Source organism: Saccostrea cucullata, unplaced genomic scaffold (assembly GCF_032062105.1).
Source record: "Saccostrea cucullata isolate Sc308-1 unplaced genomic scaffold, CSIRO_AGI_Scuc_v1 ctg257, whole genome shotgun sequence".
NCBI classification, from domain to species: Eukaryota; Metazoa; Mollusca; class Bivalvia; order Ostreida; family Ostreidae; genus Saccostrea; species Saccostrea cuccullata.
In genome coordinates this window covers 554640-570929 of record NW_026933663.1, presented here as the reverse complement: position 1 = coordinate 570929, position 16290 = coordinate 554640, and the positions used below count along the sequence as shown (strand labels likewise).

General features: G+C 32.5%; 1 protein-coding gene across 3 annotated transcripts; it reads left to right on the top strand.

Moving 5' to 3' along the window:
- Positions 1 to 5710: 5710 nt before the first annotated feature.
- LOC134238831 (tropomodulin-1-like) lies at positions 5711 to 15533 on the top strand. Of its 3 annotated transcripts, none has more exons than XM_062720943.1 (8): positions 5711 to 5726; positions 8390 to 8546; positions 9520 to 9720; positions 9901 to 10031; positions 11779 to 11886; positions 12106 to 12249; positions 13305 to 13452; positions 13943 to 15533. In XM_062720943.1, exons 2-8 carry the CDS (start codon positions 8417 to 8419, stop codon positions 13969 to 13971), a joined length of 891 nt encoding a protein of 296 aa, XP_062576927.1. In that variant the 5' UTR covers positions 5711 to 5726; positions 8390 to 8416; the 3' UTR covers positions 13972 to 15533. The 3 variants fall into 3 exon arrangements, with proteins under 3 accessions (XP_062576927.1, XP_062576929.1, XP_062576928.1); XM_062720945.1 differs by lacking the exon at positions 5711 to 5726 and adding an exon at positions 6026 to 6045; XM_062720944.1 differs by lacking the exon at positions 5711 to 5726 and adding an exon at positions 6143 to 6162.
- The last annotated feature ends 757 nt before the right edge of the window (positions 15534 to 16290 follow it).

Here is a 16290-nt window from a genome sequence, read left to right as displayed (position 1 = left end):
CCCAAATTTCCTCGATCACATGGACAACTTAAAATTTGCTTACTAATACAGCGCAAGACTGAGCTTGCCGAAACGTGGGATTATTTCTAGGTGCAGCTTACCAATGTTTAAATATGTCTCTTTTTGAAACAAAAATGATGTTTTTTTGTCGAAACTACATGACAAGATACTCTGCACTCATAGTTAGTACACATTTTTGTAACAGACCTTAAAAATAGTGGTACGGTTTCACTTTCATTTGCAAACGTTTTGTTTGTTTTGTTTTTTTTTTGCGATTAAGTTCATGGACTTTTATATTTTAATTCATTTTTGCTGTGGAAATTGGGAAATTCACACCTTTCTTTCAAAAAAGGTACCTTTTTTGCAATAACCGTATCGGCCCCCACTTATCTATAAATGTGTCTCATGTCACCACAGTTTTTACCCGTAATGTAGCAAAAAATTGTAAATCGCAACAAAACGATTTTGAAGGATACAAACGGATTTGCAAAGAAAATAACTTATAAATTAATCAAAACAAACCTTTTTGAGATTGCTTATGCCTTTTATCCCAAAAAATAATCCATAAAATACGTCCAATAATTTTCTCAACGTTTTTCTCGATTTAAATTACCTGCCATGTTTACATTCTCTCTATTGTTCATAAAATTTAATACATAAAGTATGTTAAACGGGAGAAAATATCATTTTAACGATAGAACCCCATTTATGATTTCATTAATATTCTCTCTTTCTCTCTCCATGTGATGAAAAGAAAGTATAAATTTTAGATACTTCAACAGAAAATCATAACTTTAATATGCAGGACTCCAAAAAAGAAGACGTTCACTGGAGTGAGCGGAAACAAATATTTCTATCGGAAGTATAAGTGATTTTGGCGAGCGCTCACAAGCATTCACTCTGTTGAACAGGCCTTTGAATAGTAAAGGATAGTCAGGTTAATTATATTTTTTATGTGCTGTGAAATTATTATTCATTCATGCTTTTCAAAAACCATTGAACCCCACTTATCTGTAAATGTGAATGTTTTTTTTAAATTGTGACAAAGGGAAGAGAAAAATGTAGGCCCATCACAACCTTAAAAAATCACGTGCAGTGGACCTTGAGATATCCGGATGCTTCAGTTTCCGGACGATCATTCATGGGAACAGAATTTTTTAAACATTATTTTGTCTCTTTAACTAGCAATCACACCTTTTATCCGCATTTGACACACAGATATCTGTCCACTGTAATATGTTGATTTAAATCATAAAATTCTTCATTGCATAAAATTTGATGGAAAACCCTTATAAATATTATTTTGAATTTGATTATTTGGGTTTCATCAAGACACAACTAAAGATTTTTGGCTCCCTGTATTTGTTAACTCTCTGCCTACTTTCTGTAGCACATACCAAATTTTTCAGGATTGGGTGGGTAGGGATGATGCACCCTTAACTACAAAGCAGGCTCACACCTTTTGCATTTGACACACGGCTCATATGCCTAAACTTTGTACATTTTCACTACCTACAGATTTAATGGAAAACCCTTACTGTTATTTACATCAAGACACATGGGATTATTGACTACATAAAGGATAATTATTCTGTTGTTTTTTCTCAGATTTTTCATTGAATTTTTTTTTTGTGTGTAGGGGGGGGGGTCTACTTTCTTTATTAATGCTTTAAAAAAATATCAAATATTTATATTTTAAATGCTATTCTGAGCCAGAAATACTTCATGTATGATCTGGCCAAATCATATTTAAATACTTACTCAGAGGAGCAAAAGTTATGGCCCTTTAGCTATCTTAAAACACATGTTAATTACACTCATCTTATCAGATAAATAAGTAATAACACCAAAAGTGAAATTCTTCTCTGTTTGTTCAGCCATTACTCACCAACAGGTATAAACATTTATGGAAACCAGTGATTATTAATGCTGACCAAAATATTTATACAGGACAGGACTGTTTACATGTAAACTGAACTTGAAGTGGAATATATGTATAGTTTATCTACCTCCCAACCATTTATAGTTGTATTTTTTTTTGTATTTTATTTGAACTGGAGACATTACATCTCATAGGTATACAGAATTCATACATAAGATTTGTACAGGCTATACAATATACATGTATTAATTGCATATCAATATAGTTGTCTCTACAGGCAATAAACTCGCTTGATGTGAATTTTCAGCAATATAAAAAATAATTTTAATCAAGCTAGTTTATCACTTGTAGAGACGACTAAAAAGGGTTGGGAGATCGATAAAATATACAGATTAGTTAAATAATGTGTCTAGAATTAGGAGTTGAAAGGTAGTTGATCGACCGATGCTGGAAAGTGGAGAAATTCTCCCCCAAAATTTATTCATCTTTTCTTTTTTTATGGTCAAAGACAAATATATAAAACCATAACGCTACAGGTTCAGCTATGTTAGCTAGGGGAAAATTTCAAAACTGTCACTTCAAGAACTTAGAGACTACACACAGCATTAATAAATAAATACATGTAGTTTACATGATAATAAAATACATACAATGGTACATTAGACCATAACCCACCACCAGGCCTGCTAATGGATTGGGTTTCACCAGATGTTTTGTGTTACAGGCAGTATTGTAAGATAACATCAGGGGGCTTCTAACACTTAATTAGTTGTTTACCTCACATCATATGCACACTTTTAGAGGTGCAGTCTACATGTACATACATTAGGTCTGGCTGTTATTATATTTACATAAAATCTTAACTTTTTGATGTGCTTTGGAGTTTTCTTTTTAAAATACAGAAGTTTCAAAACTAATCAAAGTGATATAATCCAGAACTATAAACCCACATCAATAATTTTCATGACATTTTTTTTTTTTCAATCTTTTATAATTTTAGTCAAGCACACTAAATTGTGCAGCAATCTCTGTCATTGTTGTGACCATATTTCCTGACCATTTAATAATTACCTGCTGAATCATAGTTGTGATCTTTTAAATTAAAATTTGAATCACACATGATTTTTTCAAACAGTCACTTAAACCAACTTTTTCTAGGACCGGAAAATTAATTTGTCTTCCTAGGAGAATATCTTAAATGTAGAAGAGAAATTCTAAAATTTGGCTTCAAAATATTTTTTCCCCTTGTAGCCTGGGTACATGTTTGTTTTTGTTTTTTTTCTGAAAGAAAGATACGTTATTGAAATTAAGGGTTGATGATAAGAAAAGAATTTCAAAAGACTTGTGATGGCCTTTGAATTCAAGACTTTATCTAAGTAATTTAACTGATTGGTAGTCTCATAATTTGTTTGATAAAAAAAGCAGCTCTTATTTTCAGAGATGGATTCAAAAGTGACAGATGGGGAGAATGCTCAGGTTTTCATTGTAGATTTGATAGAACAATGCATTTACTTTGTAGATTTTAGAAAACCCTTTATTCATGAATGGTCTGGGACAAACAAAAAGTTAGTTTTGTATTATAAACATTATCATATTTTATACACGAGAGAATATAGGGAAAGTTGTACAGAAATGTCCTTGCCTTATAGTTAGTACAGTATAGTTGGATAGTCAATACACAGGAACAAAATCATAAGCTTATGTATGTTTGCATTTAGTATTATACATTGTACCCATGAGCTTGTTATTTATAATACTATACTGTACTGTACTATACTATATAATTATAATTATGTTATATTGCATAAATATACTAAGAGAATTATAAATAAGCACTGTTTTATAATGTAGATTATGTAGTGTAGAGAATCATAAGTTTGAATCTAGAGAGGTCAGCTGTAAGTTCCAGAATTAATGATTATATTCTGAAGTATAAACAAGTTCTGTAATAGAAGCATTTCACCAAATACACATTGAAATTTATAATTTACTTCTTATGAGTTGTGAAGAAGAAGCCGTTTTTGATCTTTTAATCTGATGAGTCAGCTAGCTATAACAGCCAAAACAAACAGGCTTTGTATCCACAGGTATTTAAACCCCAAATATGAATTTTAACACATTAAACCTATGGAATCTATTGAACATTTAAATGAGCAAAGGTTAACTTTGAAAAATGTAGGGCAGTAATGTTCTGAAATGGAATAGGAGTATTGTCTCCTCAACCTTTGTCAGCAAGATCATTATTTGCTGAATATATTGTTTGTGGAAGCTTTATCATTTTAACATGTTTAACACAGACTGCAGTGATTTTTTTTTTAAATTATATTTAAAAATGTTTATAAATATTAAGATCTCTACATGTAACCCCCCCCTTTCCCCTAGAAAAAAAAGAAATGTCCCACTCTTAACATCATTGGGTGTAAGTAAATTGATAGAGCCTCTGAGTACAGAAGTTTGACTCTAGACTGCTAGTATCTAATTAAATTAGAAGCTCCAAATCTGATATGGCCTCATTTTATTAAGTTCTTGTAAGCTTGACAGAGGTTTGACTTGGAAGTAAAATAATTGGCCAAGAATTGGAGGAACCAAAAAATGAATGGAAACAGAGATTATTTTTTTACTTGGGATATTGTACAAGAACATGCCCTCCATGTCAGTATTGGCCACATGTTGTGTGTTAATCTGTGGAGTCTGACATTCCGGTCTATAAATAGATCAGGCTCTGTGTAGGTCAAATCAGCTGATTGTGTTGTACAGCAGCTGTACCCTAGTTATACAGCTCTGAATGAACATCGGATCAAGAAGAAACTATCAGTTCTTGCATCGTGACTTGATTGAATTAAAGAGAGTGTACCTCCTTTCCTATGTGTGATATTTTAGTAATTGTAACAATGTAAGATAGATGAATTACTGGTAAACTATATACATCTTAGTCTAAGAGCATGTATAATTGAAGGCATATTGCCACATATTTACATTATAGAAAAACAAAACATAAAGTTCAATTCATAAACATTTGGAATGTGTAGACTAGTTGTAGTAAAAGGCTTTAGGATAAAATATGGGTTGAAGTATTTATATCATTAAGTTTCTAGAAAATAAAAAATATTGAGATATATTTATTTATACAAGGTAAAACTGATATTTAGATGTGCATTAGAGCAATTTGTTAGATGTTAAATACAGCCCAATAAGAAGTTATAGTTTAAGTATTCATGAAGTAGTCACCCCATTGGCATGTATATTTTAATGCCTTCAAGTGTTAAAATGTTCTGCAAGTTTTATAACACATGAATAGTATATACGTTCTACATAATGTATCATGAATAATTTTTACATTTCAAAGGGAAACCTAGATGCATCACCATGAACAAATCTTAAATTTTATTTTGACAATGTGTACTACACATATCCAAAACATACAAAAAATGATTTTCATAAAATTTATATTATAATGACTGAGTCTTGGTATTATAAACTGATTACTTAGTGCTAAGCATTCAGTTTTAAAATACAGCACAAAATTTTCACTGTTGATAATGTGAAATTTTATATTCCTTTACGCTGGCCGTAGAGAAAACTATGTCATCAGTATATATATATTGTTTTTCCTACTATGGTAACCATTTTATAATTATAGTCAGCTGACAGTATGGATGTCTCCAGGTGCGATAGCGATACATATGTCACAGATACATTTAAAACCAAATAAAACTAGATATTTTTTTAGAACATTTAATTTGGAACATTACAGATTATAAAAAATAAATAATTCAACAGAAACCCGACTTACTGGCATTGGGTTTTTGTTGATTTAACATAAATCCGGAACTTTGATCCCGACGTGAGTTTGTTATGGTTTAATAGGAACTTTGATCCCGACGAGTTTGTACTTTATATTTGATTTGTTCTAAACGTCTTGAGTTTGTGAAGGTTATAAATTTCGAACTTTGATCCCGACATTTTGAAATTGTGAAGGTTATATGGGAACTTTGATGCATCGACACCGGTGAGTTTGTGAAGTTTTTCCTGTAACTATGGTAACCATTTTATAATTGTAGTCAGCTGACATGAGTTTGTTGAAGCCCGTCCAATGGGAACTTTGATCCTTGATGACATCGAGTTTGTCCCTGTGAAGGTTTAATGGGAACTTTGATCCTGACGTGAGTTTGTGAAGGTTATATGGGATCTTTGATCCTGACGTGAGTTTGTGAAGGTTATATGGGATCTTTGATCCTGACGTGAGTTCGTTAAAATTAAATGGGAACTTTGATCCAGATGTGAATTTGTCAAGGTTAAATGTGGAGAACTTGACGTGAGTTTGGAATGAAAACTTTGATTCTGACTTGAGTTTGTTAAAATATTCCTTTGAGACATCATTAAAGTACATATGGAATGATTTTGAGGCGTAAACTCTTAGTTGGGATTTACTGACATAAATTTTATTAGGTCACCTGAGTCACTCAGGTGACCTATTGCTATCCGTTTTCGTCCGTCGTCGTCCGTCGTCCGTCGTGTGTCGTGTGTCGTGTATCGTGTGTCGTGTGTTAACATTTGAACATTTTCAGCTTCTTCTCTGAAACCACTAAACCAATTTCAACCAAATTTGGTATACAGCATCTATGGGTGAAGGGGAACAAAAATTGTGAATTTCATGGTCCCCGCCCCCTGGGGCCTGAGGGGTGGGGCCAAAACCACCAACATTAATGCAATCTTTAAAAATCTTCTTCTTTACTCCTGGACATCAAGCAGGCTAACTGTTGACATGAATGTAATAAGCATTGAGTCCTCTACCAAAATTGTGAAATTCATGGCCCCAGGGTCAGGGGTTCTAGTGCTAGGGTGGGGCTAAATAGGTTATATAGTGAAAATGCATTATTTCCTTAAAAATCTTCTTCTCTGCTCCTGGGTATTAAATAAACTAACTAAGTACATAGTTATGATGAGAAAGAATGCCTCTTCCAAAATTGTGAATTTCTTGGACCCAGGGTCAGGGGTTCTGGTGTAAGGGCGGGGCTCCATTGATTATATAGTGAAAATGCATTGAATCTCTGAAAATCTTCTTCTCTGCTCTAGGGTATTAAATAAACTAACTAAGTATATAGTTATGATAAGCAAGAGTGCCTCTTTCAAATTTGTGAATTTCATGGCCCCAGGGTCAGGGGTTCTGGTGTTAGGGCGGGGGTCTATTGATTATATAGTGAAAATGCATTGAATCTCTGAATATCTTCTTCTCTGCTCTGGGATAGTAAATAAACTAACTAAGTACATAGTTATGATGAGCAAGAGCACCTCTTTCAAATTTGTGAATTTCATGGCCCCAGGGTCAGGGGTTCTGGTGTTAGGGTGGGGCTCTATTGATTATATAGTGAAAATGCATTGAATCTCTGAAAATCTTCTTCTCTGCTCTGGGGTATTAAATAAACTAACTAAGTAAATAGTTATGATGAACAAGAGTGCCTCTTTCAAATTTGTGAATTTTATGGCCCCAGGGTCAGGGGTCCTGGTGTTAGGGTGGGGCTCTATTGATTATATAGTGAAAATGCATTAAATCTCTGAAAATCTTCTTCTCTGCTCCTGGATATTAAATAAACTAACTAAGTACATAGTTATGATGAGCAAGAGTGCCTCTTCCAAATTTGTAAATTTCTTGGCCCCAGGGTCAGGGGTTCTAGTGCTAGGGCGGGGTTATATAGATTATTCAGTGAAAATGCATTATTTAAAAAAAAAAAATTCTCCTCTGATCCTGAGTATTAAATAAACTAACTAAGTACATAGTTATAATGAGCAAGAGTGCCTCTTCCAAATATGTTAATTTCATGGCCCCTATGTCAGGGTTTAGCTATTTGGTGTAAGGAGAGAGGCTCTACATTACATAAATTCTTTGAAAATCTTTTCCTTTGCTCCTGGGTATTATGCCAATGATCTAAGTATATATATATATTTATGATGACAAAAAATGGGAAGTTTGATCCCCCCCCCCCCCCTGGGTCAGGGGTTTGTTGAAAATAAATGAATGCTTTGAAATTTACTCATTAGTATAGGGTCCAATGTGTTTTGTTGGAGAGAAATTGAAAATTTAGAATGGAAGTGCATTTTTCTTTAATAAAGGATTAAATATGGGTGTTTGATATTAGCAAGCATTGCTAAGTGTATAATTATGATAAGCAGTAGTGCCTCTTTGAAAAATTGTGAATTTCATGGCCTCTGGTTTAAAACACAAACCAAATTCAATTGTTGGATATATTGAAACTCAGGTGACCTATAAGGCCACTAGCATCAAATTTTATAATTTTTATAGAGAGTTATTTGCTTATAGTTATCTTAATGAGCAAAAAAGGATTTTAAAGATTTTATCAATTGTTTCTTTGTACATGTTTCTGTCGAATATTTAATTAAAAACAATGGTCTCAACTTAACTCTCTACATGTACATTGATATAAAATGATTTAATATTCTTTTTCTATTTACAAAAGATCATATATAATTTGTACTTCCCTTTCCCAGAATTCCTTGCTCCCTCCTAGTCAGCGTATGAAGAACCAGACCGCCAAGGCGCCAACTGGGCCGTTCCAGAGACAGAAACTGCTCCAGTTCTTAGAAAAGAAAGCAAAGGAGGAAAAAGACTGGGAACAAAATAAACCCTTTGTCAAAGAGATCAGAGGTCAGTATAGGTTAAAGGTTAAGGAGATCAGAGGTCAGTATAGGTCAAAAGTTAAGAAAATAGGCCAGAGGCCAGTGAAGGTCAAAGTTTTAAGATCAAGTGGTAAAAAGAAACAAGTTAATAATATTTCAGCTATATATTTAAACAAGTATCACTAAAATTATATTACTGAATAGATAGCAAATCATTCTGCATTGGAGGTTTCCATTATGTTTTCCATCTTCAAATGGTGTAATTAATGCTACTTTCCCTAAATTCCATTTATATAACATTAAATCTTAATTTCACATGCACTGAGTTGTTGATATTGGTGAATCATTTATTAACTAGTATCAAAATGAATTCTATTTTATAATAAAAGACTATACTTCTCTCGGCAATTTATGGGCCTTTGGGAATAAAACTTAGTACTTTGATGTCCCAAACAGTTAGATATTTCTAACTTTGAAAGTATAAAGGACCAATTATATACAGCTTCAAAATTTACTACCGTATATACTCGCCTATAAGTCCGTATTTTGGGAGTTAAATTTTAGTCCAAAAGTCTATGTCCCACTTATAGGCAAGTCATAAAATAACTGGTATTTTTCTGGATAAGAAATCGAAGTATTCTATGAACATTTTAGACGGCTATCGTTAAACAAGGTATGGATATATTATATCTTTATGTATTTTAAGATTATACATAAATTTTATATGCAAGTTTTTAATAATTTATTTTTTTTTAATCTTAAAGGGCATTATTTATTTTTTTATGATATGAAATTAAAGTTGTTCCTAAAATATGAATTGAAATCAGTGTAAATCATCAGAACATTTGTTAGAAATTGTCATCTGATTCTGGCAAAAAGTTGTACCGACTTATATGCGGGTCAATGGCAAATCCTTGTCAAATAACCTCAAAAGATACAACCGACTTATAGGCGGACCGACTTATAGGCGAGTATATACGGTAATAATTTATTTTATACAGGTAAAATCTGGAAGCCAAAGGAGGAGCCTAAGACAAAGGAGGAGGAGATCGTGGACACGGAGTGGGATGACATCCTGACGCAGGCGTCAGAGGAGGAGCTGGTAGACCTGGCAGCAGTGCTGGGATTCCACGGAATGCTGAACCAGACACAGTACTATGCCGGGCTGGAAAACACGAAGATCGAGGGAGGAGGATTTCAGGGTGAGATGATGGATAAAATGGGAATAATGGCATACCAAAGTAGTCTAAATTTAAGTCTGAGATCTCAAACATGCAGATTTCTTTTCTCTCTTTGAACATTCTTCATTTTACATGTTTCTCCATACTTTAGATTATAGCCATTCAGTAATGTTATTCATTTATTCTGTGTATGTGTTTTAGGTGTTGCTAAGGCCCAGGAGTTGATCAAGGTCCCAGACGAGCCTCCCAATACAACAGACGTAGAGGAGAGTCTACAAAAACTAAAGGACAACGACTCCAAACTAAAACACCTCAACCTCAATAATATCAAGGTCAGTCAACACCTCAACCTCAATAATATCAAGGTCAGTTTTACACCTCAACCTCAACAATATCAAGGTCAGTATAACACAACATACGTAGTATAGAGTCTACAGAAACTAAAGGACAACGACTCCAAACTGAAACACCTCAACCTCAACAACATCAATGTGAATATAACACCTCAACCTCAACAATATCAAGGTCAGTCAACACCTCAACCTCAACAATACCAAGATCACTCAATGCATCAATCTCAACAATACAAACAGTACATATATCTAGGACATTAAACTAATCAACCTCAACAATATCAAGCAGTCTACGCGAAAGTTGAAAATTGTTACCAGACAAAATGTCTGGTAAAAATAAAATTTTTACCACCTTTTTTACCAGACAAAATCCATACATCATTATGATACTGAGATTGAGAGGGTGGGTGGAATGGGGTTAATTTTCACTGTGAAATTTAAACTTATTGTTAAATGAATTCAGAGTGAAATGGACATGTTAACTATTTATAATTTTCCTTTGTTAAAGGTATCTATACAATTGCATGTATTTTTTTTCCTTCATATTTGACTTGTACAACATACACTGTATCAAAAAAAATTCTTAAATTTAATATGCACTTTCAATGCATATTTATTTTTCCTGAAACAACTCATTATGGTTACTCAAGTTTGATGATCATTTGAAAAAAAAATTCCCAACTAAATCTACGTATGAGCTATCTAAATATTTTCCCAACCAAATCTACGTATGAGCTATCTAAAGATCTCTAACCCTTGACAGAGGAAATTCGAATTAGAATAAAAACGATCATGACAGGGTTGTAATATATAAAAATTAATCAGGTATTACTGCTAAATTGGTCAAATAAAGGACATTTGTGGGGAATTGGACCATGTTTACCTCTTAATTTAGATTTATTTGGCCTTATTTTTTACCGGACATTTGGTCCTGTAAACTGATTTTTTTTACCGACCCGACCTAAATTTTACCGGTAAAAACCGACGGTCCGGTGACTTTCGCATAGACTGATCAAGGTCAATCAACACCTAAACAATGTCGTATAGAGAAGGTATTTATAGGCTTAACCACTCAACCTTTACAATATCAAGGTCAACACATCAACATAATCTAGGTCAGTCAGTAACACTAAAAAATTAACACCTCAATCTAAAAAATATTGAGGTCAGTAAACCACTCAGGCTCAACAATATCAAGGTCATTTAAATCTTTATCTGAACAATAGGCAAGGTAAGTCAACAACACAAATCTAAATGTACCAACAACCTCAACAATATCAAGTTGAATAAACAACTCAACCTCACACATAGCTATTGTCAGTCATTAAACAAAACAAACACCTCAACCTTAAAAAAATCTCAAGGGCAGTCAAAATGTTAGCTTCAACTATATGAAGGTCAACAAACACATCAACCTCAACAATTGGAAAGGACACAAAACTGAAACACCTCAATCTCAACAATGTCAAGGTCAGTCAATGTTTAGATTAGGAAACAGATTTTACTATAATTAGGATTCCATTGTTAAAGGGAACATCTGTAAAATTCACTTTGTGTACTGTCTATTTCCATCAATGTTGCAGCATATTCAGCTGGAATGTCTTAATAAGTCTGAAAAAAAATACAGCATCATATCTTCACAACTGTCAAGATAAATTTTAAAATTATAATGATTCAATAAAAATATTTGTTGACCATAATGTAATTGAAACCTTTGTTTGTGTAGAATATTTCGGTGGAGAGGTTGATTGAGATCTGTGAGGCTCTGAAGACAAACACAGTCCTGGAGAACCTGGAGATGGCCAGTGTCCACATGACAGACAAAGTCGCCAAGGTAACGGAACCGAAAAAACTTCTCACTAATAGGGAAAAAAAATTTCTGTATTAGGTCAATTATAAAAAAAAAATGTTTGTTTGCCCTCCCCCGACTCAGGTTGAAATTATTGGGTTGGTAGGTAGGCGGGAAAATCTTTTTTTTCAGAAAATTTCAACAGATTTGTTGACAGAATAATTTCTAGTTATTCATGTTGAATTTTGCTCTATATTTTTTCAGAAATTAGCAGAAGCCTTGTCAGAAAATAAAACCTTAAAAGTGTTAAACGTGGAATCTAATTTCATCAGTGGTGAATCCATAGTAGAACTTATGAAAGCTATCAATAAGAACCAAACTCTCCAGGAACTGAGAGTAGCCAATCAGGTAAGAGATTAATTCTAAACTACCAATCAGATTGAAGAAAACTTTCAAATTGAGTATAAACAAAATATTTATGGTGCATACAATAGCCAATAGATTAAAGGAAAAAAAGATAATGCCAATATTGTGATGATTTATTCCCCCTCACCATCTCAAATATAAAGTACCGTGTAAGCAGAATTTTTAGGGAGAATTACATTGTGGAATTATCATTAAAATTAAATTTTGCTAAAAATTAATTGTGTTTTATTTTAAAGCTTCTATAATGAGATTATTAAAATTATGAAATTACATCTCGCTAAAACTGAAGTGCAATTTTTTAAGGAAAAATCATGGAATATTTGTCTATTGCTAAAATTTCCACTTACATGCTATTAGAAAAAACAATTTTAGAGAAAAAAAAAAAGGCTATTGTTTAATACTGTATACAGGGAAATTTTCGCCCCCGTTTCATTTTCGCCCCTTTCGCCCTATCCTCCTTTGGGCAAATTTAAAACAGGGCGAATTCAAAATATAAAGTATAATTTCTTAAACAAAACTACAAATGGGCAAATTTAAAACGGGACGAAATTGTTTTCAATTGTTAAAGTGCGAAAATAAGACGGGGCGAAAATAACCCTGTATACAGTAATACTAAGAAATTAAATGTGAATGCTTATTTTCCACCAAAATGTGAAAGTCTTTTAAGATTTATTTTGGGAAATTCATTTCAGGAAATTTTGAACTTGTTTGGTATGAAATTTTTCTAGATTTTCAGACCGAATCTAATATCAGATAACAGGAGAGATAGGCCAAGAAAGACAACTCTCATGTTCTGTTGAAAATGATTTCACATAATAAAAAAATGTTTGCTTCTCAGCATAATGTCATGTTTAATGTCTAATCCAACATGCTCTGGATGACAGATTTTGTTTTCGAATAGACAGGGTGTTAGATTGTACAGAGTTAAAAATAAGGAAAGAAATATATCGTTGAATTCAAATTGTGTCGGATTAGACAGTTTTCACTGTATAACTTGTATCTCCAAATTTTGTTATTTTTTGTTATTTTATTTATAGAAACCAGAGGTGCTTGGAAACAAAGTAGAGATGGCTCTAGTCAAACTAGTCGGTGAAAACAAAAATTTACTTAGGTTCGGAATCGCTTTAGAATTTCCTGATGCCAGAGTTCGCATACATGAAAAACTTCAGGAGAACAACGATAATTGTAAGTCAAAGATGTTTCCATAAGTACAGATATGTTAAACCTAAATTTTTTAAAAGTATTTTTTCTCCAGTTTCTAGACAGTGTCAATGCTCATTGAGGATGGGGTGGTTTGAACAATTTGACACCCCCCCCCCAAAAAAAAAAAAAAACCCTCCCGATTTTAAGTTGGGGGGGGGGTATAATAAATAAATACATGTAGATAAATAAAGTGTGGATTTCATTTCCACTGTTTTATCTATGTAAAAAGGCAAATTTACACTTAATTTTGGTCAAATGATTTTTCTGAATATTGTCTTTTTGTGTGACGCTGCCACCTTAAAGCAAAAACCTGAATCGGTGCTTGATGGAAACATCAACATTAACAGTTTTCACTTTCTCTTCATGAAATCTCTGTCAAAATTTCCAAATCTACATGTAAATGAAATTTTGTTGTTATCAAACTTAATAATTAAAGTTATTCTTCATTAAATTTGATTGTTTTCCTTTATAGTGAGAAAGAAAAGAGTTGGAAAGGATTAGCAGACTACAGACATTTAACTGATATTAGACTGACCTTGTCTTGTTGCCTAGTTACCTGTCACATGGTTTTCACATCTTGATTCATAAAGGAAATGGAATGTTTATATTTAGTGCTTCCGGTACATACCTTTCTCTCGATCAGAAATGAAAACGGCGAAAGATAGTTAATTGATTCTGATGTGATGGAATGTGAAAAAAAGAATATCCAAATTGAACAATATCTTTTTCAATACAAAACGAGGAATAGGAAATTTTTGGTTAAAGTTTTGTGTATTATTTTTGTTCATTAATCCCCAGAGCTGCTGTTTTTATGAAGACTTTATGATGTTTGACATTGTATTGCAATAATCATTTGAGTTAGTATTTGTGATTTAAGTGGGGTATCTGTGTACTAGACAAATAATGTAACAATCATGATGGCATTTGTTTTTAAAAATATGTTAACTTTGTACTATTTAAATGTTATTGTCATTTTTTCTGTACCATTTTATACTGCTTATAGTAGCTTTGTTATGAATGTTTTAGAAGTTTTACTTCAGTAATGTTAAGTAAATGAATCATTTAAAGGATTAAAGGGGTCTCAACATATCTTTGTGATATAGAAATTATATTGCCATATTGTGAGCAATTTAATGACAGTGGTAATATGAAAATAAACTCTTAATAATAATAATAAAAAAAAGATATTAAAGTATTTTTGACCATAAAAATATATTTGTATGCATTGGCCTCTTTTGTATTATAGGATTAATTACCATGAAATCAATAATTAAAGACAAAGAGACATCCTTCACAAATTTATAATGATTTTAATGAAATCGATATTTTTCCTTTCTGACCATAAAATAAAAACTCCCTGAAAATAACTGTTTCTACAGACCAATTTACTTTGATTTGTCAATAACTGTAAAACTTTTATTTTTATATAAGTACCTGGCCATAAGCGAGTCAGAATTTTATTTTTACACTATATATTTCATTGAAAAACCTTTTTTTAAAAAAACTTGTTGTGAAGTCAATTTTAGCTCAATTTTCATGATTTTTTCACTGAAACATGCAGAATTATTCAAATTTTCTTATCTTAAATGATACTTAAACTATTGAGAATAAATTATAAAATATTGTCCAGACAAAATTTTCTAACCTCAAATTACTATGATTTCTTAACGATGCATTTGATTATGGTGAATGTTATACATGTATGTCTAATTCATAGAAAAAGGATTATGTGGTATTTTAATAATGAATTTATTTCAGCCATTTAATTTCAAAAATGAATTCACCTTCAAAGTTACTTGCCGAACAATATATTGATTTATATTCATTGAAGTGTATTGCTTTTTTTTTCTTAATTTCAAGATACTGAAATAATTAAAGTACTTGGAACTAGTGATATTTTATCACACTCCATGTTCTTGATAGTAAAGAACAGAATGTCATTTGTATCATGATACTTACGTCCTGAATCCTTTTGTATTATACATTTGTATATGACATACACTTGTCCTGAGTCCTGTAGAAGTCATTCAATGTGCAATAATAATAAAAATGTGAGACCTTAATCTAGTTTCTTTTCTTTTATCAAGAACTGCCTCAGAATTTTTCCCTCATGTTATTAATTTGTCATCCTATCACAGAAAGTTTTCCACACGTTTTGATGATTTAAATGTATTTTATGACACTTAGGTCATATCTGACTTGAACATCATTTGGTGTAACATTTAGCCAAATTTGTTCATAAAGTTTATTAGGACATGAAACTTTGAATCAAATTTTGGCAACAACACTTCCCCTTTTTGATACCGTGTTTACACAGCACAATGGATGGTAGTAGTGTTATGGAAGTTTTTGATGTATACGTGCCAAATGTTTCTTTTACAGGAAAAGTATTATTGAGGGCACTTTTTCTTGAAAAAAAAGTATTTGATATTGGTTAGGCTTATATTCATCGAAGATTGATTGTACATTGTTTAACGTAGCTTTTGAGAATTTTTGACTCATATGGAGACGCCACCACTTGCTTGGTGAGAGCTGCAAATTTTTTTCTTATACTCGGAATTCATGGCCATTGAGGAGGGAGGGATCTTTTTTTGTGCTACCACCTACTGTGACACGGGACCTCGGTTAATACTGTCTCATCTGAAGGACTGGTCTCCACGTCCAAAGAGAGATTGAAACCTGCGATGTACAGATCAACTCCTTACTTTGAGACTCTAGAGGAGACGCTCTCAACACTGGGCCACGGGATGACTTTTTATTGAAGAAATGAAACGGCTAGTGCCTGTGGCATAACTGGAGCAGACAGAAATGACACACTGA

What these genes read in the sequence shown, in the direction of transcription:
- LOC134238831 (XM_062720943.1), top strand. Translation starts at nt 8,417, where the DNA reads ATGAAGAACCAGACCGCCAAGGCGCCAACTGGGCCGTTCCAGAGACAG. An exon ending in AACTGAGAGTAGCCAATCAG is followed by an intron (nt 12,250 to 13,304) that starts GTAAGAGATTAA and finishes TTTTATTTATAG; the next exon opens with AAACCAGAGGTGCTTGGAAA. An exon ending in TCAGGAGAACAACGATAATT is followed by an intron (nt 13,453 to 13,942) that starts GTAAGTCAAAGA and finishes TTTCCTTTATAG; the next exon opens with TGAGAAAGAAAAGAGTTGGA.